Source organism: Micropterus salmoides, unplaced genomic scaffold, assembly GCF_014851395.1.
Source record: "Micropterus salmoides isolate LMB-PRFRI ecotype aquatic unplaced genomic scaffold, ASM1485139v1 Ms_hic_scaffold_12, whole genome shotgun sequence".
Classification (NCBI taxonomy): Eukaryota; Metazoa; Chordata; class Actinopteri; order Centrarchiformes; family Centrarchidae; genus Micropterus; species Micropterus salmoides.
In genome coordinates this window covers 28697104-28722958 of record NW_024040263.1, presented here as the reverse complement: position 1 = coordinate 28722958, position 25855 = coordinate 28697104, and the positions used below count along the sequence as shown (strand labels likewise).

The 25855-nt window shown below is 40.8% G+C and overlaps 2 protein-coding genes across 2 annotated transcripts in view; both read left to right on the top strand.

Annotated features, from left to right (window-relative positions):
- LOC119899711 (FERM and PDZ domain-containing protein 1) overlaps positions 1 to 6030 on the top strand; it is a 57666-nt gene extending 51636 nt beyond the window's left edge. Inside the window, exon 16 of the mRNA XM_038714387.1 lies at positions 519 to 6030. Coding sequence (XP_038570315.1) covers positions 519 to 3976 — 3458 coding nt within the window. The 3' untranslated portion in view covers positions 3977 to 6030. The remainder of the gene's footprint in view (positions 1 to 518) is intronic.
- Positions 6031 to 7524: 1494 nt separating this feature from the next.
- LOC119899712 (multidrug and toxin extrusion protein 1-like) lies at positions 7525 to 25341 on the top strand. Its single transcript, XM_038714388.1, has 16 exons — positions 7525 to 7813; positions 14178 to 14279; positions 14456 to 14524; positions 14709 to 14857; positions 15318 to 15360; positions 15595 to 15639; positions 15727 to 15824; positions 16622 to 16719; positions 17035 to 17216; positions 17922 to 18030; positions 19306 to 19381; positions 20632 to 20701; positions 20790 to 20922; positions 24447 to 24541; positions 24655 to 24718; positions 24793 to 25341. Exons 1-16 carry the CDS (start codon positions 7628 to 7630, stop codon positions 25032 to 25034), a joined length of 1761 nt encoding a protein of 586 aa, XP_038570316.1. The 5' UTR covers positions 7525 to 7627; the 3' UTR covers positions 25035 to 25341.
- The last annotated feature ends 514 nt before the right edge of the window (positions 25342 to 25855 follow it).

The window sequence follows — 25855 nt, the reverse complement described above, 5'->3', positions numbered from 1 at the left end:
AAATCATTTGTTCCGCATTGATATTAAATAATTTTAAAGAAATTTTAGTAGCAGCGGTATAATTCAGCAGCGGCGATGCGCCGAATATCTAGTGGAACCATGTCTCTGTATGTGCACGTTAACATTACCTTATTAATTAAAATTTAGCCTAATGGATTTGTAAAATCGGTGAATAAATAAATCCAGCTTTAATAGTTAAGCGTATTTACAGTACAAACCCTGTCAGTGAAATTTGACGGCAAAAAAGACAACAACAAAAAACAACATCCAAAAACAAAATCATCATTCAATTATCGTAATCAAGGTGACATGTTCAATTAATTGTGATTTTGATTTTAGGTGAAATCGTCCAACCCTATTTCCTCCCTGTCTTAGCCTTAGCAGAAGTCAAACTAAAACAGTCAAAGCGCGGGAGACCAAAATAAGATTCAGAAAAGTTGCAGCTCACATAACCGTGAACAGAGTGATACAAAATCAGAATTTGTTTGTTTTGTAAAACTCTTTTTACTATCTTGCAGGTATATGCACAGAGATGAAACTGGACACGCTCAGCCTGAGTGACATCTCGGTCTCTGTGACAGATGCAGGCACAGATGGAAAAGCAGAAGAAGACAGAAAAGGAGGAGACGAGGAAGGAGGAGGCAGAGAAACATTGTTCCAGCTCAGAAAAAGATCCCGTAAGCGCCGTTCCTTCATGGAAACTGATTATACCTCTAGGGTGTCATACCCAGAGCCAAATCCAGAATCAAAGCAGGACTTGGTCTCTAGTAGGCTTCAGAAGAACCTTTTGGCAGAAGCCAATGATGCGCAGGTGCTGAGTTCAGATCCTGAACCTTCGGCACAAACCCAGAATCCCAGTCCTACTGTCTCTTCCCTGACTCACTCTGAAGGTGAACCGGCTCAGCTTGAGTCAAAACCCATCCTGTCCAAACCCTGCTTGCATGGACCTGGTTCTCCATTTGGTTTTGGGTCTCATGAGCAGACTAGAGACCCAGAAGCCCCATCCAGGACCAGGACACAAGAAATGGAGATGGAACCTGATGCAATGGAATCCAAATCAGTCACAGATCTGGTGAAGGCACTGTCTCCTACAATAACAGTTGTCCGCTGCCGGGTGGATCCAGACGGGAAGGAGAGTGCTGATCGGAGGGGTGATGGAAAGGAAGAAGGGGAGGGACAAAACGAGATGGGTGAGGGGAAACAGGAGGGAGAGACAGAGGAGACAACGGGTGTGTCTGGGAATGGGTCGTTCACTCGTCGAATGTTTTTGTCAGAAATCACTGAAGAGGAAGGTAAGGGGGAAGATGAGAAGAAAGAAGGGGTGAGAGAGTCCTCAGCCAGTTCAGAGAGATCACTTGTGGATGCTGAAAGGCTGCCAGAGGACAACACACTGCCTACATGTTTGATAGAAGTGAATAAAAAGGGTAGCAATGGCATTTTGGGAGCCCATCTGATAGGCCTAGAGCAAAACTCATATATAGAGGAACATATGCTTGAAGGTGTGTGTGAAAAGTCAAACGCTCCATCATACTCACCACCACCCCCTCCACCATCTACGCCTCTGCCTCTGGTACCAGTTCTTCACAAATCCCAAAGTGACTGTTCGGTGAGGGAAGAAGGGGGCAGTGAAAACACGGGAACCTCAACCAAAATGTATTTATCTAGTTCTGATGAGATACCACTTAGCAAACAAAATCGCAGTAAAAAAGCACAATTATATTTAGAAGTCACCACCAGCGTTAATGAAGATGAAGCTATAAGTGTTGTTGGTTCTACTGTGACTTCTAGTGATGAAATTACCGACAGCACCAATTCAGACAATGTTTTTGATGATGATGAGATGAATAATTCCTTAAATTCTAGTTCGGTTGACAAGAAAGATGACTGGACTATAGCCTCAAACTATAGTATTAGTGTTAATTCAGCTACAGCAGGTAAAAGTGACTCTCAAATAACTCTTAAGTCTCTTCCCAACACTGAAGCTCATTCAAGAATAAATTCAGTTAACTCTGATTATACCCGTACTATAAACTCTATCACTGCAAAGCTTGGAGCTGCGACAAGTGTAACATCTCCTACATTTAATTCAGATACTAGATTGAAAAGTGAGGTTGCATATGAAGGTGCTTCATGTTCAAATCAAAATGTAAACAAACCGAGAATTGATTTCACCATGCCAAGTGCTGAAGCCAAAGATAGTTTAGCTAGTCCTGTCATAGCGAAAGCTAACACAGCCACCATCCACAATCTTTCCAAAGAGCCTCCTTCTCCAACTCACTTCCTCTTCCAGACCTGTGCGCCTAGCATTATGGGTCGCCTCTCTGCTTCCACACTTAGGGGGAAGATTCAAAAGTTGCCCCTTTATTTATCACACTCCCAGGAAACCCTAAACCAAGCTGGGGTGGGGAATCTAGCTCAGAGTCCTGCTAAGGACGACAGTCGAAATGAAGTCGAGATTACCATCAAAGTTACGGACGTTCATGATGTCACACAAACGATAGACTTTGAAATGGACACAACTGCAGAATCAGTGGAGTCAGATGATTCAGATACAACGTTTACAGGATCAGAGGTGGATGGGAAGTTTTTTGTCGAAACAACCTCCGTGTCAGAGGTGAAGGAAGTAGGCTCTCCATTGCCTGTCCAGACTGAGCCCAGATCCCAACACCAAAATCAACTTTTGTACTCTGGACCTATCAAAAACACACCAGGACCAATAACAGAGCCTCCAGCCTCCATAGCAAACAGCCTCCACAGAGACACTTCAGGCCTAAAGATGGACACTCCTGGCCCTATAAAAGATGCTTCACCTTCTGTCCCCCCTCCAATAGTGGTGACCACACAGAATCTAAATGGGCCAGGACTCCCTTTTCATAGTCAGTCACAGAAAGTAAGACGGACCAGTAGCGACAGGCCTTTGATGGATCTTTGTAGGCCTACAGGGCAGAATTCAGACTCGCCAAAAACACTCTCTTCAGGCTGCAGGGTGTTTACCATCTGTGAGGATCCTTCCCAGACAAAGACCTCAGCCGAGGTGGGGACTACCTCGTCCTTGAAGTCTGAGTTTAGCTGCAGTTCTGTGCTCGCGTCTGGTTGTGAGTCACTTGTGGAAGGGGTGCAGATGCCGCTGGATGCTTGTGGTTGCCCAGCAGTCTATACCAACTGCTTTAGCGGCGGGGACAGCTTTGACGACGAGCTGACAGTCTATGAGTTCTCCTGCCGCACACAGAACAGCGGTGTGACTCAGACTTCTGGAGCAGGCCTTCCTCTCATGACCTCTCCACCTGTTCCTTCCTTTCTGTCCCCCTCCTCCACCCACTCTCCCTCCTTCCCACGTTCCATCCTTTTCTCCTCCTCTACCTCTGAGCTCAGCCCTCTCCTTTCACCACTATCTGACACCTCTGACCGTTACCTGTCTCAAACGCACAAGGACACCATCAGTCGGCTAGGCCAGCAGCGCTATCCAGAACCCCCAACAGGTTTCCAAGTACTCCGTGTAGACGTGGACCAACTGCTTTCCATTCTGGAAAGTAGCGGTGCTGACAGATCTGTTTCAGGCCATGGAGGTCGCCACCCAAGGGACACGTGCCCTGCCCACTTTACAGAGAACAAGCGGATGCTACAGTTAGAGGCACGGCGGCTGATGTCAGGCTGCCAGAAGGTGGTGGGGATCGGACAGAGCCCAGAGGAAATGCTTCACTCCCTGGCTGACAGTTTCCGGACCCTGGTGGAGTTGGCAGGTATATGCCTCTGGTTCTCTGGTTGCGACAGGTGTGACCGAAGGAACGCAGAGGCAGTTGCAGGTCTGGCAGATGTGGCCCGCTCTTTCCGGGACTTCTGTCTGGCAGCGGAGCGAGCCAGCAGCAAGCGCAGCTGCCAGGACCTGAGCACCAAGCTGTTAGCTAAACAGTGCACTGCGCTCACCGCGTCTGTCTTCTGCCTCACTCAGCTGTTCCGCACCCTCACTGCACTATGAGTGGACCACAACCTTTTAAGTCTTTGAAATGACCTTCAAGCAACCTGTGGTTTGGAACCTCAGATGCATGAGGTCACCATGAGACCACATGTGCTGCAGATGTGGACAGAGTGTGACCCGGGACAGTCATGTCTAGGATGGGATGTAGAGTGTGATGTGAGGTTACCTGGGAAACACACTGGTGTCACTGAGCTCCATGACAGTTCAAATAACAGCAAAAACTCTCATCATAGAGCAAGGTTGAGATTGTTGAGGTGCATGTGGTTACTGACTGTATGCTGTGCACGTAATGTAGCCCACAAACCAAACAGCCAACAACCAGACTGTAGAGTGGTGCTAGCTGCAAAAGCAGAACCTGCTTGCATTCCAGTATTGAGGAACTGATGTACTTGAATGTATCTATTATGTTTATTTATTATTTGTATTTATTTAATGTATGAGTAACTACAGTGAGCAAGCAAGGAATGTAAAGACAAGGACGGACGAAATTTGGAAATGTTTACAAGCATAGCTTTAGATAAGAGTAGTGGTATATGAGTGTAGTGGGCCTTTCACACACCCTCAATACAACCTCAAATACGCAGTGAATCAGTATTTTATTCCATTATACACACATACACAGGCCTTTAGTTTGACTGACTGACCATGTTAAGATAAGAATCACTGCAGTGTACTGATACTTATATCCAAACCTTCTCCAGGCTGTCAGTGAGGACTTCTTTGAATGTTACTGTTTACAAAACCAAAAACTGGAGTGAGACGTGATTTGATCAAATCAAACCTGAAGCTGTGTTTGCCATTTTATAAATCTAGTAGCAGAATGCTAATGTATGTGCATATTGTGACTTTATGAAACAACAGTTTGGATGAGGTACAGACCTTTGCACATTCAATTTGTTGTCTTGTTGCACAGACATTTGGTATGATTAATAGGAATGTAATACATTTGATAGGTTTTCTCTCATTTATTTGTTAACACTCTTTCTCCACCTCCAGTTGAAACACTGAACAGTCCAGTGCATGATGATGTGGCTGTCAACCACCAGTCTTTTCCATACATCAATTTGTTTTTGTTTTTTTACCATTCAGAACTAACGTGTCCATTGAGAACAACAGTCTTCATTCTATATGAGACTTGTAACTTCCCAATAGATAGGTATGGTATGTTATGTAGTCTTATGAGAATTTTAAAAATCTTAAGTTTCAAGCAATCTGCAAGATTTCTTAAGATCATAAAAACCTGCACATGTCTCTCTAAGCTTAGGGGACAGTCAGGAATGACTTAGACTGCCATGTCCCTTACACTAAGTGCATTATTACTCCAGATTTCCCACAAATAGCGGTAACCCAGTGACATGTATGTAGTAGTATGTAGCACTTTTGGCTATCTGTATGTGCTTCTCCAGCTTTTGATGGCCATATTGCTTGGGAGGGTCTGAGAGAAAAATCAGTCGAACTGACCCAGTTATTGGTTGACAGCCTGTCATTGGAGTTCCTTGAACTCAACACGTTTGTCACAAAATAATTTACAACACTGATTTACGTAAAGTTTATTATTGCAGATAAGTTGGAATATTACAGCATTTTCACTTGGAATGTTACTGAAAATAAAAAGGGTTGACGCACACTGGACCTGCATGTTCACTGGAGAAATTAACCTTATGAGAAATAATTTTACCACTGCAGTACTGGGAACACAATTTATTGCAAACCGTGTTTCTATATATATTTATAATGGCAATTGAAACACTTTCTTCGTTAACTGGTCCTGTTTTGTTCCCTGTGGTTGCAACAGAATATAATTTCCTGTATTTTATTCCCAATTTGCATCAGAGAAGAATTTAATTATTTTTTATCTAGATCTCCATGAGAAAATTTAACAAGTGATGGAAAACTTTTTTTTAAATCATATGTGCTCACAAAGCATGCTGTTATAAGCCATAAAATGCATTATTGTTTCATCAGGGATTTTATCTGTGAATGATTGAATGATAATGTCTGCTCTTGCTTTGTAATGCTCAACTCCCACCAATAAAAACCATGTCAGGACTTTGCCTTTATGTTTCACTTGTACCTCCCTTGCTTGGTCAGTTAAACGGGTTCATTTACAGTCTTTTTTTATTTCCCAAACATCCAGGAAGTCTTTACTCTATAGACAGAACTGGGGGGGAAATTGCAAAATAGACTACCATACCAAATATGAGTGTCCATGTGCTCACATATTTTTATTGAAATTATTTGTGACAGTAAAAAAAATATTCTCCTCTACTCCACACAAGCAACCTCTATAGTTTTGTGGATGGTCCAACATGAGCAAAATCATATTCATTATTCTTTTGAACATGTTCATAATGTTTAAAAGTAGTATTCTTCTAGTATATGGTATGGCATGCTGTGCAGAACTCATGCCAGTAAAACAAAGCTTCTCACACAGGGGAAACCCCTCACTGGAGGTGTTGCATATGGAGGTCAAGGTAAATCATTAAAACCACATCACATTTATCCAGCTTTGGTGTGACTGCATCTGATACATAATTCTCTACACTCTTGGCTGGCACTAGGAATAAACCTGAAGAGGGGGAGGAGTTAATATTTTCTGAAATTACATCAAATTATTTTAACAATACAGGGCAGAAACATTTAAGGTTGCTCATTCAAACGCTTTAAATAAATAATGCATTTGTTGTATAATCATGACATCTACAATCCCATATCAACTGGGTAAATTCCATCTACTGATGAAGATCGTTCACTATGACTGACATCCGGAACAGCTTCTATGCCATACTGTGTGTTTTGTGCACCAATTCTATTATATTAAAGTCCAAAATACACTTATGGATCAAAATTATTAGAGATGATTTCAAAATTATGACTTTTTGAAAATCGCTAAATATCTTGTTTTTTATGCCCCAGTGGTTAATCTCCTCACCTTGCTGTAGTGATGTAAGTTGTCAACTATCAAATTATTAGGCAACTATTGTGATATCAATCGGTTTGAGTAATTTGTTTTTGAAAAAGTCAAAATTCTCTGATTCCACTTTCTTTACTCTCTTATGACAGTAAACCAAATATCTTTGGAGTTGCTGTGGACAATCTTGAGCTTCGGGAAAAATAATAATTCCCACCATTTTCTGACATTTCAGACCAAACAACTAATCAAGAAACTAATCTGCAATTAAAACAATCCTAGTCGCAGCTGTTGCTCAGGACACATGGGTGTGGTTAGGTGCACTGGCACAGACTCCTCTGTTAGGCAACTATTGTGATATAAATCGGTTTGAGTAATTTGTTTTTGAAAAAGTCAAAATTCTCTGATTCCACTTTCTTTACTCTTTTATGACAGTAAACCAAATATCTTTGGAGTTGCTGTGGACAATCTTGAGCTTCGGGAAAAATAATAATTCCCACCATTTTCTGACATTTCCGACCAAACAACTAATCAAGAAACTAATCTGCAATTAAAACAATCCTAGTCGCAGCTGTTGCTCAGGACACAGGGGTGTGGTTAGGTGCACTGGCACAGACTCCTCTGTTAGTTATAAAGACAACCATTCACCAACCTTGTTTTATAGTTGGTGTCTGCTGAAGTTGAAGCATTCAAAATTAGACCTTGCTGACTACAGTAGGCTATAGACCTTGCATTCAGTTATGGACGCTTCTGCAGAAACCGCGGTTAATGGCAAAAACGTGAACGAAGCCTCGGCAGCCGTTGAAGCGGCTTCTTCTGGTCAAGGCTCCACTGATGAAAGTTCCTGCCTGAAGCACATCCGACGCTTCATCCCGCTGAAAACGCAGGAAGACCTGAAGACACTTTTCACACTAGTGGGACCAATGGTATGTACCAGAGTGCCTCTATTTAGCCTCTACCCTCTTGTATGCATTCAAGTAACCTATACTATACATTTACAGTAGTAATGTGTGTTTGATACATGTATGTTTATTTATTTGCTCAGGAAAGACAGCTACTTGCTGCTTTTATTTCAGAGGGCGCCAGTGATGCAATGAAGATAAACAAAAACCTAATTCGTGCACAAATACGTTTTTAGATGAAAATTGTAGTGGCACCATCCATCCATAACCAATCCCAGTTTACATCGGGCGAAAGGCGGGTACAACCTGCACAGGTCGCCAGTCCATCGCAGGGCATTGTAGTGGCACTTACGTACTAAGGGCCCGATTTACTAACATCCCGAATAAAGAGTACTAAATTGCGTGTGCATTCCAAAATATTGCACGTGTAATTGTAGTATCCGTTATGGATGATCAACTAAGAATTATTGCGTAGATGACAACAGGAGCAAACACAATGGAGGTGGGAGTGTTTAAATGAGGGTTTTGCGTGTTTTAATGGTTTCTGCCATGGAGAGTTGGGAGCCACTGCGTAAAAACCTTGGTTTGTTTCATTCAGTGCGTCCCCAGTATGTGGAATTCATATCATAGAGAATATTAATTTCAAATGTTGATGCTTTCACAGATGACTGCTGACGTATTGCGGTAAGCGTGTCGACTCGTTTCCGGTGCTTGTGTGTTGGTACCGTGTTGTGCTGCTCTCGCTAAATACCAGTTACATTTGTTTGATTACAGCGGCCAACTGTTCGCTAAACACTTATTCTTTACAGTAATTTTGCCTAAGCACTCACAGTTCTTTCCTCCTTTTAGTGGCTGCTGTTCAATCTCATAGTTGTTCTAAAGTTTTGGTAGCTGACGCTACAGTACTTTAGCTTAGCCGTTAGCGACTTTAGCTTAGCAGCTAGCGATGGCTTCTCCTTCTCCCTCTCTCTCTCCTACTTTCTCCTGCTCGGTGTGTCAGATGTTCAGTTACTCTCTGCCTCCTTTAGCGGTAATGGTACATGTAATAAGTGTAGTTTATTTATAGACATGGAGGCGAGGCTCAGTGATTTAGAAGTCCGGATCCGCACCTTGGTAGATCAGTCTTTAGCTACTGTAGCTAGCCAGTCCCCGGTAGTCGGTGCGGAACGGCCTGAGTTGGCCTCTGGTAGCCGTCCTCCGGCATCTCCTGTGCAGCCAGGAAAGGGGGGCTGGGTGACTGTCCGAAGGAGGAATAGTCGTAAGCATTCAAAGCCCACGGGGCATCATCAACCTGTTCACGTTTCTAACAGATTTTCCCCACTCAGCGACACACCCGCTGAGAAACCAACTCTGATCATTGGCAGCTCCATTTTGAGAAACGTGAAGTTAGCGAAGCCAGCGGCCATAGTTAAGTGCATCCCTGGGGCCAGAGCGGGCGACATTGAGTCTTATTTGAAACTGCTGGCTAAGGATAAACGTAAATACAGTAAGATTGTTATTCACGTCGGCGGTAATGACTCCCGGTTACGCCAATCGGAGGTCACTAAGATTAACGTTGAGTCGGTGTGTACATATGCAAAAACAATGTCGGACACCGTAGTTTTCTCTGGACCCCTGCCAAATCTGACCAGTGATGACATGTATAGCCGCATGTCGTCATTCCGCCGCTGGTTGTCGAGGTGGTGTCCAGCAAACGATGTGGCCTTTGTTGATCATTGGCAGAATTTCTGGGGAAGACCTGGTCTGATCGGAGAGACGGCATCCATCCCACTTGGGAAGGAGCAGCTCTCATTTCTAGAAATCTGGCCAAGTTTATTAGTGGACCAAATCCATGACAACCCAGAGTTGAGACCAGGAGGCAGAGTCGCAGTTTAACACACTTCTCTGCTCCTCCATTTCAGGAGTTACTTAGTGAAAATCCTATAGTGACGGTGTCTGCCCCCCGACCATCGAAATTATTTAAAAAGGTAAACCGAAGAGGAGCTGTGCATAAAAATTAAAACCACAAGAGCAATAGTGCAAACGAATAGGAGAGTTAAATGTAGACAGATCTCTCTTCTAAAGGTGTACTAGTAAATGAACTAATATCAGATTATGATATTGATTTATTTGGTCTTACTGAAACCTGGCTGGGTGATGGAGAATATGTTAGCCTAAATGAATCCACCCCCCCCAGTCATATCAATACTCACAGGCCGAGGAGGTGGAGTTGCAGCTATCTTCGACTCTAGCCTACTAATCAGCTCTAAACCTAAACTAGAACTCATTTGAAAGCCTTGTTCTTGGTCTTTCGCACCCAAGTTGGAAATCACTGCAACCAATTCTTTTTGTTATAGTGTACCGAGCACCTGGCCCGTATTCTGAATTATCTGAATTTGCAGAGTTTTTGTCAACTTTAGTCCTTAAAACAGACAAACAAACAATTATTGTAGGGGATTTTAATATTCATGTGGATGTTGAGAATGACAGCTTCAGTACTGCGTTTATTTCTTTGTTAGATTCCATCGGCTTCTCTCAGAGTGTTCATGAACCAACTCACTGTTTTAACCACACCCTCGACTTTGTTTTGGTGTATGGTATTGAAATTGAACATTTAGTGGTGTTCCCACAGAATCCCTCTTTATCCGACCACTGTTTGATAACTTTTGAGTTTGTATTGCTGAACTACTCCATTGGGCAAAAATTTCTATAAAAGATGTCTGATAGTGCTATAGCTAAATTTAAGGATGCGATTCCATCAGCTCTAAATACATTATCTAGTCACAAAGTAACGGAGGACTCCTATGCTAATTTCAGTCCCTCCCAAATCGATCATCTTGTTGTTAGTGCTGCAGGCTCGCTGCGAATGACACTCGACTCTGTAGCCCCTCTAAAAAAGAAAATACTAAAACAAAGATGGTTAGCTCCATGGTATAATACTGAAACTCGCAAATTAAAGCAAATATCACGGAAACTTGAGAGGAATTGGCGTTCTATCAAAGTGGAAAATTCTCGTTTAATTTGGCAAGATAGTCTTAAAACTTACAGGAAGGTCCTCTGTAATGCCAGAGCAGCGTACTACTCGTCATTAATAGAGGAAAATAGGAACAACCCCAGGTTTCTTTTCAGCACTGTAGCCAGGCTGACAGAGAGTCACAGCTCTATTGAGCCAAGTATTCCCATAGCGCTCAGTAGTTACGACTTCATGAGCTTCTTTAATGATAAAATTCTAGCTATTGGAGACAAAATTCACCAAGACCTGCCCTCAATTGGCACCGACTTATCTCTTAACTCAGGAACCTTAGAAACAGCTGTAGAACCAGATACATGTTTAGACTGTTTTGCTTCCCTCAATCTTTACCAACTAACTTCAATAATTTCTTCATCTAAACCATCAACCTGCCTCTTAGACCCCATCCCGACTAGGTTGCTTTAAGATGTTTTACCCTTAGTCAGCACCTCTATACTAGATATGATCAATCTATCTTTATCAACAGGCTATGTACCACAGTACTTTAAAGTAGCTGTAATTAAACCTCTTCTGAAAAAGCCCAAACTTGATCCGGATGTTTTAGCCAACTATAGACCTATATCTAACTTTCCATTTCTCTCTAAGGTTCTGGAGAAAGCAGTTGCTAAACAGCTGTGTGACTTTCTACAGAGCAATAGTTTATTTGAGGATTTTCAGTTAGGATTTAGAGCTCATCATAGCACAGAGACAGCACTGGTGAAAATTACTAATGACCTCCTTATTGCATCAAAGGACTTGTCTCTGTACTGGTTTTATTAGATCTTAGTGCTGCATTTGATACCATTGACCATCAGATCCTATTGCAGAGACTGGAATATTTCATTGGCATTAAAGGAACCGCTCTAAGCTGGTTTAAGTCCTATTTATCAGATCGATTTCAGTTTGTACATGTTAACGATGAGTCCTCCATGCACGCCAAAGTTAGTCATGGAGTTCCTCAAGGATCTGTCCTCGGACCAATCCTCTTCACTTTATATATGCTTCCTTTAGGCAATATTATCAGGAAACATTCCATAAGCTTTCATTGTTATGCAGATGATACTCAGTTATATCTATCGATCAAGCCAGATGAAACTCATCAGTTAGCTAAACTTCAAATGTGCCTTCAGGATGTTAAAACCTGGATGACCTGTAATTTTCTCATGTTAAACTCAGATAAAACTGAAGTTATTGCTCTGGGGCCTAAGCACCTCCGTGACGCATTATCTAAAGATATAGTTTCCCTTGATGGCATCGCCCTGGCCTCCAGCACCACTGTGAGGAATCTTGGCGTTGTCTTTGATCAGGACATGTCGTTTAAGTCTCACATTAAGCAAATTTCAAGGACTGCCTTTTTTCACCTACATAATATTGCGAAAATCAGGAACATCCTGTCTAAAAATGATGCAGGAAAAACTAGTCCATGCATTTGTTACTTCTAGGCTGGATTACTGCAATTCCTTATTATCAGGCTGCTCGAAAAAGTCCATTAAGACTCTTCAGCTGATCCAGAATGCTGCAGCACGTGTTCTGACAGGAACCAGGAAAAGAGATCACATTTCTCCTGTTTTAGCTTCTCTGCATTGGCTTCCAGTAAAATCCAGAATAGAATTTAAAATCATTCTTCTTACCTACAAAGCTCTTGATGGTCAGGCACCATCTTATCTTAAAGAGCTCATAGTACCTTACTACCCCACCAGAGCACTGCGCTCCCAGAATGCAGGGTTACTTGTGGTTCCTAGAGTCTCCAAAAGTAGACTAGGAGCCAGAGCGTTCAGCTATCAAGCTCCTCTCCTGTGGAACCAGGTTCCAGTTGGGTTCAGGAGGCAGACACCATCTCCACATTTGAGAGTAGGCTTAAGACTTTCCTCTTTGATAAAGCTTATAGTTAGGGCTGGCTCAGGTGAGTCCTGAACATCCCTTAGTTATGCTGCTATAGGCCTAGACTGCCGGGGGATTTCCCATGATGCACTGAGCTCCTCTCTCCTCTACTTTCTCTCCCTCTGTATGCAACCTTATCCCATTATTGCATGTTACTAACACAACTTCTCCCCTTTCTGGTAGTCTTGTGCTTTCTCGTCTCTCTCCTATCACTTCCTGCAGGTTTTCTGGATCTGTGGTTGCGGGTCACCTGCTGCCCCTGTGTTCCTGCTCGACACCCTCTGCTGCAACGACTATTGTTGCTAGTCTTATTGTTATTATAATCATTAACATTACGATGGTTACCATTAACACTATTATAAATATCTGTACCATTTTTCATTTAGTCTATAGCAACATTACCTTCACTGTCTGTACCTCTGTGTATATTGTGTAGGCTGCCTCTCTCTCTCTCTCTCACACACACACCCACCCACCCAACCGGTCGAGGCAGATGGCCGCCCACCCTGAGCCATGGTTCTGCTCGAGGTTTCTGCCTCTTAAAAGGAAATTTTTCCTTGCCTCTGTCGCCTAGTGCTTGCTCTTGGTGGGAACTGATGGGCTTCTGTAAATATCATCACAGAGTATGGTCTAGACCTGCTCTTTTATAAAAAGCGCTGTGAGATAACTGTTGTGATTTGGCGCTATATAAATAAAATTGAATATCCTGCCTAAGACTGCACTAAGCTGCTTCATCCAGCCAGAGGGAACAATCACTGCTCCGCGATCTCCTGTCCCTGTTCGCTCTCCGATGCCTAAAATGGGTTGTGTCGCTATATTAAGACCGGCACGCTGTGAACAGCTGGTGATTGTTCCCTCTGGCTGAATTCTACGTGTGATCCGTGCACTACTGCAGCTGGCGGCTCTCCGCAGCAATACGCAACTTTCTAAATTATTCCATCTCACAGAGAAAAGAAGTCTGGCAATACTGTTGTATTAACATTCATGCTAATAAAGGAAATTTCATTTCGACCAAAGCTAAATGAAAATACAAAATTACTATTCATATATTTCATCAAATAAAAGAATAATAATTGTATTTCTATATATTGGATATAGAATATTATCTATTATTCATTTATCTAGGTTTTATATAATGTATTTGCATGTTACGCCCCAAACTGCATATTCATTAAGGCAAAAGTACTAAATGAACAACAGGTGCTATCTTGCGCTTTTCGAAAACGTCGTTCGTGCACACCGTTAAATCAGCTTACGTGTTAATTTGCTGGTAATATCAAGTTTGCACACGTTCTTACTCACGCAGAATTAGTAAATCAGGCCCTAAATGTAGTGACATAAAAGAGTCTCTGAAATGTAGTGGACTGAAATATTAAGTATTATTTAATTATGCCACAGAGTAACTTACCTCTGCAAATGTATGGTTAGTTGTCTCTTTTATTAAAATTTTACCTATTCGGTCTTTGTGTCCCTCTGAACTAGAAATGAAGTAGGGCTGTGTTTGTGTTTGTCATCCAGGTCTTATCCCAGTTGATGGTCTTCATGATCGGTGTCATCAGCATGGTGTTCTGTGGTCACCTGGGGAAAACAGAACTTGCAGGGGTATCTTTAGCAACTGCGGTGAGGAGCTTTCATTGACTCTTCTCTTTTTTTTTTATGCTGCCACCCTGTTTGTCGCCGTGCACTGTCTCTACAAGCTGGCTTTTGAATTTACCCGTTGATGAATGTGTCCATAAATATGCATGTTTGCTCCAAAAATTTAGTTCTTAACAATGATTTCATTTTTTGAACTGCAGGTGGTTAATGTCACTGGTATTTCCATTGGCACTGGTTTGACATTAACTTGCGATACCCTCATTTCTCAGGTAATGTTCTTTGACCTTAAAGTATTTACCTAACAAGGGCAGTCATATAATGTGAAATTTAGTTTGTGCTTAAGTCCCATTTAAAACAGCTCAACAATCTACAATCAGTACAAATTAGTCTTCTTAGATCAGTCATAACCTTGATGATTGGTATGAATAGTGCTTTCTGACTGTGCTTCTTCAGACATATGGGAGCGGTAACTTGAAGCGTGTGGGTGTGATTCTCCAGAGGGGGATTCTGATTCTGCTGCTGGCCTGTTTCCCCTGCTGGGCCATCCTCATCAACACTGAACCCCTCCTACTTGCTTTCAAACAGAGCCCAGAGGTTGCCAGGTCAGTCATTATTAATCCCCAAAACAACATACACCTTCACCTTAAGTGACACTTCTGCTGAACATGCAGTCTTGTCTACAGCCATTAACAATCTGGTGTACATATAACAGTTGTGTTGTCAAATCCAGTTTTAAGACTTTTTTCGTACAACACCCACATCTTGGTGCTGTCCTAACATATTATGCTGGACAAAGTCTTCTGTTTAATGTTTTTAAAAAGCAGCAGGATCTCAATGTTTTACAGAGTGCAACCAACTTTACCTCCATTGGCAGTCATCCAATAGTGGTGTGGGCTCTGATATCCAGTACATTGTATTGATACATAGAACAGCTATTTGTCTTACATGGTGGTCTATTCTGAGCTGTGACATAATGACATACAATATGTGATATATTCATTTTATGTGATTCACTCATTTGATTTCACAAACAAACTTACAATTTGTTTTTGTGTCATGAAGGCTCTCCCAGCTGTATGTGAAGATCTTCATGCCTGCTCTCCCGGTGAGTTTGGTGGCTTTGTTTTCCTTGGAGACATTACAGTATTTATCACCAACTGAGAGAATCACCAACTAAGTTGGGTAGATTCCAATTTTTGGTAATGAGTAACAGTGAAGGAAGATGCACAACAGACTGCCATGGACAGGTTTCTGGTGATTTTTGTTTAAACATCACAAATTAGCTCTTTTTCTATGCCAAAGTGACCTTTTTGCCTTTTTATCTGTCTTCCTTCGTCAGGCTGTTTTTATGTACCAGCTGCAATCAAAGTGTCTTCAGAATCAGGTGCAGTCTCAACACAAGACAACTGATGTGAAAATGAATAATGGCTAAAGTATAATTAATACTGTGACCTTGTGTTGTGGTTTGCAGAAAATTATATGGCCTCAGGTTATAACTGGAGCTACTGCAAATGTCATTAATGCACTTACCAACTACATCTTCCTCTATCATCTGGATTTGGGTGTCGTGTGAGTTTTGAAATCATCCTGACTATAAATTAGAGATTACTAGCATACTACTAAACACTCAATCTTTCACATCAGCAGAAACAATGGGTTTTCATTTCTGCTAACATTTACGTCAATATTGTAATATGTAAGAAGTACATTTTTCCTACATAGGTCATTATGTGTAACATTCACAATCACAGCACAAACCACTCTGTTATAAAAAGAATTAAGCTGTTATTTCACAGAACTAAAGTTGGAAAAATGGAAACCCCTGCATACTGTAACAAAATCTGATACAACAATCCGGTAATACGTATTGTCTTTGTGAAATCCAAAGATTATAGCCATGTTAGGTCTGTAAGGAGGACAATGTCACGTTGTTGGTCAACCACCCTTCCTTGAAATATCTCAACACCTAGGCCTACTGGTTGGGTTGACTATCTGAACAGAGTCATGGGCCCACAGCTTAAAATGTAATGGTATTTGTTATCAGTCTCAACATTATTTTCCACATTATGTCCACGTGTCCAACACACAATATTAACTACCACAAGTAATCATTGCTATACATTTGACTCAACATGTCTGTTACACAGCATCTACAACAATTATTTTTAGTTTCACACTTGTACTATTACAGGATAGTGTATCAGATTGCATTACAATGTGCAAGTATTTCTGTTTGCCTTGTCATGATCTGACTGAACACATGGACACAAAGTACATTGCCATAACAGCTGTCAGCAAAGTGAGGATACTATGATTGAAGAAATGTTTGCTATTCTTGCACTGAAACCTGCTGTCTTGTCTTTAAGTGGATCTGCAGCAGCCAGTGCAATCTCACAGTATTTCACAGCTGTGCTCTTATATATTTATATCTGCTGGAAGGGTCTATTGAAGGAAACTTGGCACGGTTAGTTATTTTCTCCATTTTTGTAGAGATTTTGACATGTTTTAACAATGTTTTCATTTCTCAATTCATTATGGATTTGACTGCAGTAATTTTCTGATGCTGTTCATCACTCAAGTCTGTGGTCTTAAACAACTTCTTAATCAGTAGTCCACTGAGAACATTTTGAAAACACAAGATGGCGCCAGTGTCTTAATAATGTCAGATTTTCATTCCAAATAGTCCACATACATGCATAGTATTTGTATTTTGAATTTATTCAACTGCTCTTAGGGTACGTTCTAACATAATGACAACCAACACATCTCTGACCCACAGGTTGGTCCCTAGACTGTCTGCAGGAGTGGGGTAACTTTATCTGGCTTGCCATCCCCAGTATGCTCATGCTTTGCCTGGAGTGGTGGGTATTTGAGCTGGGAGGATTGCTGGCCGGAATGATAAGTGACACTGAGCTGGCAGCCCAGGCCATAATATACCAGCTGATTTTTGTATCTTATATGGTTAGTAACTCCTCTAAAGTGTTTCCTACTGCACCTTTAATTTTGGGTGAGTCTAAAACGCTAACATAGCTAAATGGTATTGTGCTAAATGGTATTCCAGGTACCATAATGACATTTTAATGATCATGCCATGGTGTGATGGTTGTGAAAATGCTAAGAGCAGATAATGCTATATATAACCTTTATTTAATCAGATAATCTCATTTAGATCAAAATCAAATTGGCAAGACCTGACTGAAAAGAACAGAAAACAGCACAAAGAAACTTCTCATGTGAAATAACCAAAACTCTTCAAACTAAAATACTGTTTTCATCTAGGACCACATCTCTCATACTGATCGATAAATATATCTTAAGGGCCTTTAAGTCCTCTGTAAGTCATTCCATTTACATGGTGCAAAGTACTGGAAAGCAGTCTTCCTAAGCTTAAGGCTATGCAAGCATGTCTAACTCAAGATTACAGTCTGCCTTTGTCATCTTTAGAGAACAGCCCAAATGTGTATAAAATGGTATCATCTGCATAAAAAAATTGGAATCTGTGGCCCAGTAACACAACATTGTTGATGTAGATAGTGAAACAAGCAGCTAGATTTGATTATCAACTATTCATTCATGCCTATAATGAGGTGAACACTTAAAATTGATTTGTATTTATTATCAAGACAAATTTGTAACGAAACTTTCATTTTTGTATTTTCTCCCCAGTTGCCATTGGGGTTCTCTACTGCTGCCAGTGTACTGGTTGGCAATGCTCTTGGCGCAGGAAACATAGAGCAAGCCAAGCAATTTTGCAAGCTTCCCGTCATCTGTGCATGTAAGGACCAATGTGGTTCAGTATGCATTGTCTGCATTACCTGTCCACAACATCATCAAAGTAGATATTTTACAAGAAAATATATTCGTAGATGATGCTCAAAATCTGTAGCGCTGCAGACCCCAATTTGGTAGCCTCACTCTTTTGGTGCACTTGAAGGTGTTGTCTCTAGATGCTTCTACCTTCATCAGAACATTTACAGGTGTTTCATCATGTTGAGAACATTACATGCAGTCAGCAAAGCAGTAGTAATATAAGGCAATACCATGGATGTTGTAGGTTTTCAATGTAGGTTCAATACTAGCTGATTTAACGCAAGTAGGTTGTGTTTTGAATGATTTCAATTGATTGTTATGTAAATATGTTGTGCTTTTTCATTCTTCATTAATTTTACTGTAACTACGTCAGCCAAGACAGTAGTGTCCAGACAGACACACTGGGAGCACACACGGGAGCTGCAGCAATTCAGCAAAGTAGCCATCACACACATGTAGAGGTAGACAGTGTGGCCTCGGCAGTAGAGATATTCCTTAGCCATTAATAGCTAGCCACAATGACCGCGTGCACATTGAAAGATCAACTCTGATGGTTTGATAATTATTGGCCCAATGGGTGTAAATTCATGTTTTAAACATCACTAAAGTTGAATGTGAGGCAGAGTCTCCACCCAAATTCACTTTAATAGCTTACTGAAGGACATGCAAAACAAACAAGTTCATTTTGCAGCCTACATAGCTAATAAGCTAGTCAGCCTAGTAACTACCTTTAAAACTCACCTTCATAAGTCATTGTTAGTCAGTTAAAAACCAAAATAGTGTGGCTCTTATTTTTTAATACCACTGCTAACAAACTACTGTCCTTGGCTTGTAGGTTTTGTTACCAGTGCAAGTTTATTTGCATTGTCTTTGTGCCTCTACCAGCACTGGGCTGCCCAGGGTTAGACATGCATTTTTTTTTTTTTTTGTCATTCAAACTTTAGTTGCATTCCCTGTTAGCCCCATGCAAATAGCACAGCGTAGCCAATGAATATTGATAGATATAATTTCCACTAATTACACTGTTAAATGTGCAGTATGCCTGTTGCCGCCTTGCTTGTTTGGCAACTATTCTCAAAACATGCTTTGGTACAAATGCACGAACAATTGAGCTATAACTGAAACGCCCAATGAGAAGCTCTCTAGCTTCTGCAGATTTTCATGTGTACAGTCTTGTAACGCAAATCATGCATTGCTCAAATTTATCATGTTCTAAGTGGTCTCTTTTTCCTTATTGCAGTCACAGTTGCATGTGTTGTTGGAGGTTTTCTCATCATCACTAGAAACGTCATTGGATACATTTTCACCACTGATCAGTGAGTATAGACTTTTATTACATGCAATTACCTTCCATTCATTGACAGAAGTTTTAAAATCAGCATGAATTGATTTCTCATCCATTTAAGTTAATAAAACATTGTCGTATTTTGGTATTTCAAAACCATGATTTGTCCACGAGCTTGTTATCCCAAAAACAAGCTGGTGGACAAAAACAAAATGACCATTGCTCCAAATTTGGTTGAATTTTATTCATTTGGCGCCAATTCATAACAGAAGTTATATCATTGCACTCTTCATATAGAGAAGGTCTAGACTTTACCTTTTGTAATATTATTCACAGAGACCCAGTTCCCACCATGAGTGTTTGCTCATGGTGAGAACTGATTTAGTTAATTATAAGACATACTAAATGCACACCAGAACACTTAGAGGAACCAAGTTTAATGTTTGAATGAAAAGAGATCAGTAGAGAAAAAGTGTTGCGGATTGAATATAAGCCCATGCTATTGTAGTTCGTTTAATAATGAGAGAAAGACAGCGTTTAATACAAGTGTAAAGAGCGGTAATTAAAGGCTGTGGCAAAAAGCAAGAATGTTTTGCATTATTATTAGTGGTCTAGACAGGTGTACTACAAAGTGAAAACTCTTGCTTCAGACTCAACATAACTTGGTAACCCAATAATCCTCAGTGTCACGAAGGTGGCTCTTTTTTTTTTTAACCTGGCTGGATTGCCATCGTAACACACCTAACCTGCTCTCTCTGATTGGGGTTTTAGGTTTTGTCGAACCAGCTAATGCAAAGAAAAGCTTGGCTATGTAGAACCTGCTTCATAGGACACCCCTCAGAGATTTGTTATTTGTAGTATTGTTGTTAATATATTTAATAGAGAGCTCTGGTCTACTACAAAAGCAAAAAAGCTTTCTTAGACTCAACAAATGAACTCACTGTTATGAAATACCCAGAGATTCTCAAACAAGCCATAATACTTTAAGTTAACCATGAATGTATATGTTAGTGTGTGTCATAAACCTGTGATTAAATACGGTTTTCTTTCATCACTAGTGAGATTACTGTTATATTTCAAGAAGTTATGAAAAATATGTGATGGACCTGAATTATCCGATACCTATTTAGAATAAATTCTAAAATATAAAATCCCATTTAATATATAATACTTCACAGGAGAGCTAAAAAAAAATCCCCTCCTGTTCTTCAGGCTTATATTTCAGGTCGACTTTGATATTTTTGTGTCTAACAGGAATCTCTGTCTGCTTTTTTTTTTTAGAGATGTCATAGGGAAGGTTTCTGAGGTGGCAATTATATTTGGTTTCATGCATATTGCTGATGCCATTGCGGTGAGAAAATATTCATGCAAGTAATCAGCAAAGCATTTCAGAACTAATACACAAAATGTGATTTGATCAAATATGTTTATCTCATCAGGCTGTAAATGGAGGTGTTGTTAGAGGAGCAGGAAAACAGTTGATTGGTGCTCTGTGTAACTTCGTGGGGTTCTACTTCATTGGCTTCCCTATTGGTGTGTCCCTGATGTTTGCAGCACACATGGGGATTGTAGGTAAGATTCAAAGATTTATATTTACCATACTCTAGAGGATGTTTTAAAAGGCTAGTTTGCAATAATGTATAAGTATAAAGGACATTATTTCAAGATAAAACATAGTATTTATAGTAAGTATTAAAACATTAAAGTGCATTTTTTCTGAAAAAAACATTTATAATGTACAAATGTCACAGTTGAAGGCAAACAATATAATACATTCTTGCATTAGGCAATAGACCAACACAGTATGGTATGACAGTCCACCAGCACAAAACATACACATATCACTTCTACTAGCTGATAAGCAATAGGTTTAGTTGCAATGCACACATTGCTGTTACGTAAAGCTCCTTTTCCACTGCACAGTACCAGCTCAACTTGCCTCACCTCACCTTTTTTTGGTTTTCCATTACGGAAAAGTTCTACCTGTACCTGCTTCCAGGTGTTTTTTTTTCGTATCACCTCCGTTGTGGTGCCAAGCGAGCTGAGGGATACTAAAATGTGACGTGAAAACACAGCAGACTGCTGATTGGTCAGAGAGAATCGTCACTATTCACTGCATCATCATTGCGCATGCCAGACAGAGGCCAGCAACAAAGTTTTATATTTTACAGATTTCTTATTTAATTTCACTACTAAATCCACTTCTGAGAAGTTTTGAGGTGAGAAATAAACTGTGTAGATTTTGAATATTGACAGTTTTACACAAAGTGATGATGAAGGAACAAATGTGCTTGAAAGTTTAGGAAGAGTTGAGGAACTCCGCAAGTGGCTGCAGGGGAAGCCTGCGGCAACCCGCGGGAGGAGCTTGCGAGGCCAGCCAGCCGCCCGCTCACGGAGCCCTCTCCTCTCACCTACACAGACCGCTGCAGCAACAACGGCAGAGGAAAACACAGCTGGAAGGTTTTCATACCGCTTATCTGTCTTTACATTCTGAGTAATGTTGAAACGTTTTAACTTGAATCTCGAGAGTGTGGGTCGCGTGTGTGTTGAAAATTACGTTGCGGCAGGTGTGTGTGTGTGTGGCGTTGCTATGTTGACCAGCTACAATGAGGGGTACTATCTACAATGGAAAATGGAGCAAGGCCAAACCGAGTCGAGCTGGTACTAGTAATGGAAAAACTACCATTATAGCCCCTTTTCCACCACTGGTACCTGCTTAGACTAGACTCTACTCGAATCACTCTTCGCCTGCTGTCCTCCGTACCCCCTCAATGTGGCTGGTCGTCATAGCAATGCCACACACAACTGCCATGATGTAATTTTCATGAATGTAACAATCACACAACCCACACACCTACTGTCTCTTGAATCAAGTTAAAACATACACAGATTGTAAAGACAAAATCTTACAGCTGTGGTTTCCTCTGCCATTGTTACTGGATTGGAATTACGCACTTTAAAAATACTTATTAAAACCTTCTTTCCTTTCACATTTTTATTTACAGCATTATGTTATATCGCATATGTATATTAATTGAGAGAATATCAGTAGTTCTATGTAAAATCACACATTGAGCACCCAGCACAGTGAGTACTGCAGGGGTTTAAGATTTAAGATGGGGACTTCCCTCACTCACTACCTGGGTTCTGGAAGTCCACAATGCAGGCTCAGAGGAAAGTGTATGGTCACAGGTCCATAAGTGTAGCAGCCAGTCTGATGGGGATTATGGTAATGAAAAGATGAACTGAAGCCTAAACAGCAAGTCACCCCTCTTGCTGTAGAAGTGGGTGAGGGCAGTGTGCAGTACCTCGGAGACAGTGTCATCTGTAAATCTGTTTGCCTCTTAAATAAAGTGTAGTGGGTCCAGGTTGCTAGGTTGAGAGGAGCCAATGTAGTACTTAATCAGCATCTCTAAGCTCTCCATTACCATTAAGGTGAGTCGTTAAAGCAGGCAAGCAAGAGTTGTTGGTACAGGGACAATAGTGGACCTCTTGAGTCTTGGAATTGGACATATCAACATCTTTTAGCACGTCCTGCAGCGTAGTCTCTACTTGGGCAGTCCTCATCATGAGAGACTCCGCCACCCTTAGATTTGCCAGATTCCTCTGTTCTGTCCATATGGAAAACGGAGAAACTCCAGTGATTGAATGGTTTGATCCGGCAACTGGGGGATGAGGCATGTCAGACATAAGATGTTACAGACTTGGATAATTATGAATCAATTCACAAATGTCAATAATATATTATCTAGAGGTTAATTGTTGACGGAACGAAAAAGGTGGAACTCGGAAGTGCAGCTCCAGACCGTCTGTGCGGTGCACACAATGGAGACGTGTGGTTCTCCCTGTTTAGCACAGACAGCAGCTTTTTATTGAGTGACTGCTGCTACTAAATTCTCCTGCACACTGTGCAGCGCATTAGCGCTTTGTGAGCGTCCTCCACTCATTCTTCAAATGACAGTTACGTGACAGGCGTGAAAACGAGCAGAGGAAAACTTGAACACTACGTTTCAGTCTGGCAGTAAATGTACAGTGTAGGTCACCACATGTCCGTTTATTAAAGTCTATCTGTTTTCCAGCTACTAGAAAAGCAGTTAGCGCTAGCAAACATCTCCCCTTCAGACTGCGGTCTGGAAGCTGAGCAGGATGTTGTTTGGCTGCTGTAAAGTTGGTTTGTCATTTATCCACATATCGAGTACACAAATGAACGAAATGCTGTTTCTCAAAGCGCATGGTGCTCATTACAAGATTGTAGTAATCAACTTACAGGACAAGACAAACATATTACTACACTATACGAGACAAAAAGGAACAAATATATTAAGGTGGAGTGAAAGAGATTTGGCTCGAGCATTTTAAAGTGTGTAGTTCAACACGTATCTGAATAGCAACAGCAGAGGTCAGTAATAACGCTATAATGATGTGCAAGGTTAGCTACATTTATCTGAAGTAACAAATAGTTGCATTTCATTACTACCTACTACTTTGGATTGTTACAAATACTTAAAATGCTTTAAAAGTACCAGTGAGAAATACATCTGTGTCCTGTTCATTTTACAATCGCATTGTAGCCTCATAATTGTAATGAGGTACCTTGAAATTCCCACCCTTAAGGTGATGCATCGAGGAATCGAATAGTGAGACCAATGACGATGCACACCCCTAATTCTCCTCTTAAAGATCTTTTTTTTTTTCTCCAAGAACTGGACATTTGCGAGTAGGATACTGGGCAGGAGGGGTGTTGGGTTAGACTCTCTGCCCACAATTATTTTGCCTTGACAAAGAAAATACTTCCATTGTTGTTGGTGGTGCAATGGTGAGCGTCTCACATCTGATTAACATTAAAAATAATACTAAATGGTTAGTAGTAGGGATGTCACGATCAAGTTCTTTTATCCCTAAATGCAGTCCTTTAATATTGGGAATCTGCAGATTCCGACGCTGATCCTTATATACTTATCTGATCAATGTGTAGGTAAATATATGTATCTCACACAAGCTGAAGCTAATTAAGCTTATTAATATGATATGAATAAAAAGTGTTTGTCAAGTAATTCAGGAAAGTCATTAAAACTCTTCTTTCATGTCTATAATAGGACTATGGACAGGATTGACCATTTGTGTGTCACTGCAAGCAACTTTTTTTATAATATTTTTGTACAAACTTGATTGGAAGAAGGCTACTGAAGAGGTGCGTACCTGAACTATTTGAACAGTCAAAAAGATTCTTAAATTTTTATTTGTTTTGAGATATAACTGAAATCGAAAAACATGAAAACAGCTGTCTTTCATGTCTCTGATCAGGCTCTTGTAAGAGCAGGAGTCCAGATCAAAGAAGAAAAAGAGATGGTCCAGATGGAAAATCTAGGTAAGTGTGTGTTTACATGGCACATCATTTGTGTCAGTTTAGTGTTAATACAAAATATTCCCTCAAACTTCTAGACTCAATACAGAACTTGGACCAGGTCAGTACTACTTCATCCAATTTAGAGGAAGCTGGGGAGGACCACACATACCAGGACGTGCATATTCCAGACCAGAATAATTCTACTACCACTGTAGTGGGAGAAGTTCTTTCAATAACACAGTTGGTTTTACGGCGTGGCCTCACATTGCTGCTCATGATTGTAATCCTTGCTGCTGGAATCCTCACCAATTACCTACTTGTCAGATTGTTCACATAGTGAACCAGGCAGTGTTTTAATTATTTTATACTAAAAAGGAATAATACAGAATCTTTTTCTCTCCCTGGGAGAAAGAGGTGGGGGGGGTGGTTGGATATCAACCCTCAGACAGCTGAAGTACCCTCACCTTGTGCCTAATTGACCCTTTGCAAAGCCTTGCCCCAAATACAAATCTGACCAATCACAGCGCAGTATAGGACTCACTCGGAGTTCCGACACTTTCAATGCAACTTTTTAATGCAAAAGGAGTCGTTTTTACTAGCTTTTTTTTTCGCTGTATTTTTCCAAGATATGGTCAAACGCTGTTCCTGCACTTGTAATAATTACAGTCGCTACCCAGAGAGGTTGATAGAAGTCCAATTTATTCGCTTTCCAAAACCTAAAATAAATCCAGAAAATTCAGCTGTGGATTTTTCCTAATGTAATGTTTAGCTATCGCTAACTCTCTTCCTACTGAATGTAATAAAGCCCTATTCTGCTTTTTAATGATTGTAGTAATGAATAGAGGCCTACCCAGCTTTACAGGAAGAGTGTTGATCTTATTGTTGTCTTTTGTCTCAATCATCGGGGGATGCGGTGGTTCACTTGTATTGTGTGATTGGTAGGCTTGAGTCAGTTTGACAGCCTGAATACAACCTTCAAATGTATAATGCAACTGCAAAAGTGTCTTTCTTCTGAGATCGCTTTTTCCAACAAATTTGACAATATTTCTCTGGGGAGTGCAGTAATAGACAGTGGCAGAGCCGACAGTTTGTCGGACTTAGCAACAGTAACTAAGGTGGGCGGGGCTTAGCAAAGGGTCAATTTACATTACTCTGGCT

What these genes read in the sequence shown, in the direction of transcription:
- LOC119899712 (XM_038714388.1), top strand. Translation starts at nt 7,628, where the DNA reads ATGGACGCTTCTGCAGAAACCGCGGTTAATGGCAAAAACGTGAACGAA. An exon ending in TCTTCATGCCTGCTCTCCCG is followed by an intron (nt 15,361 to 15,594) that starts GTGAGTTTGGTG and finishes TTCCTTCGTCAG; the next exon opens with GCTGTTTTTATGTACCAGCT. An exon ending in ATTGAAGGAAACTTGGCACG is followed by an intron (nt 16,720 to 17,034) that starts GTTAGTTATTTT and finishes TCTGACCCACAG; the next exon opens with GTTGGTCCCTAGACTGTCTG.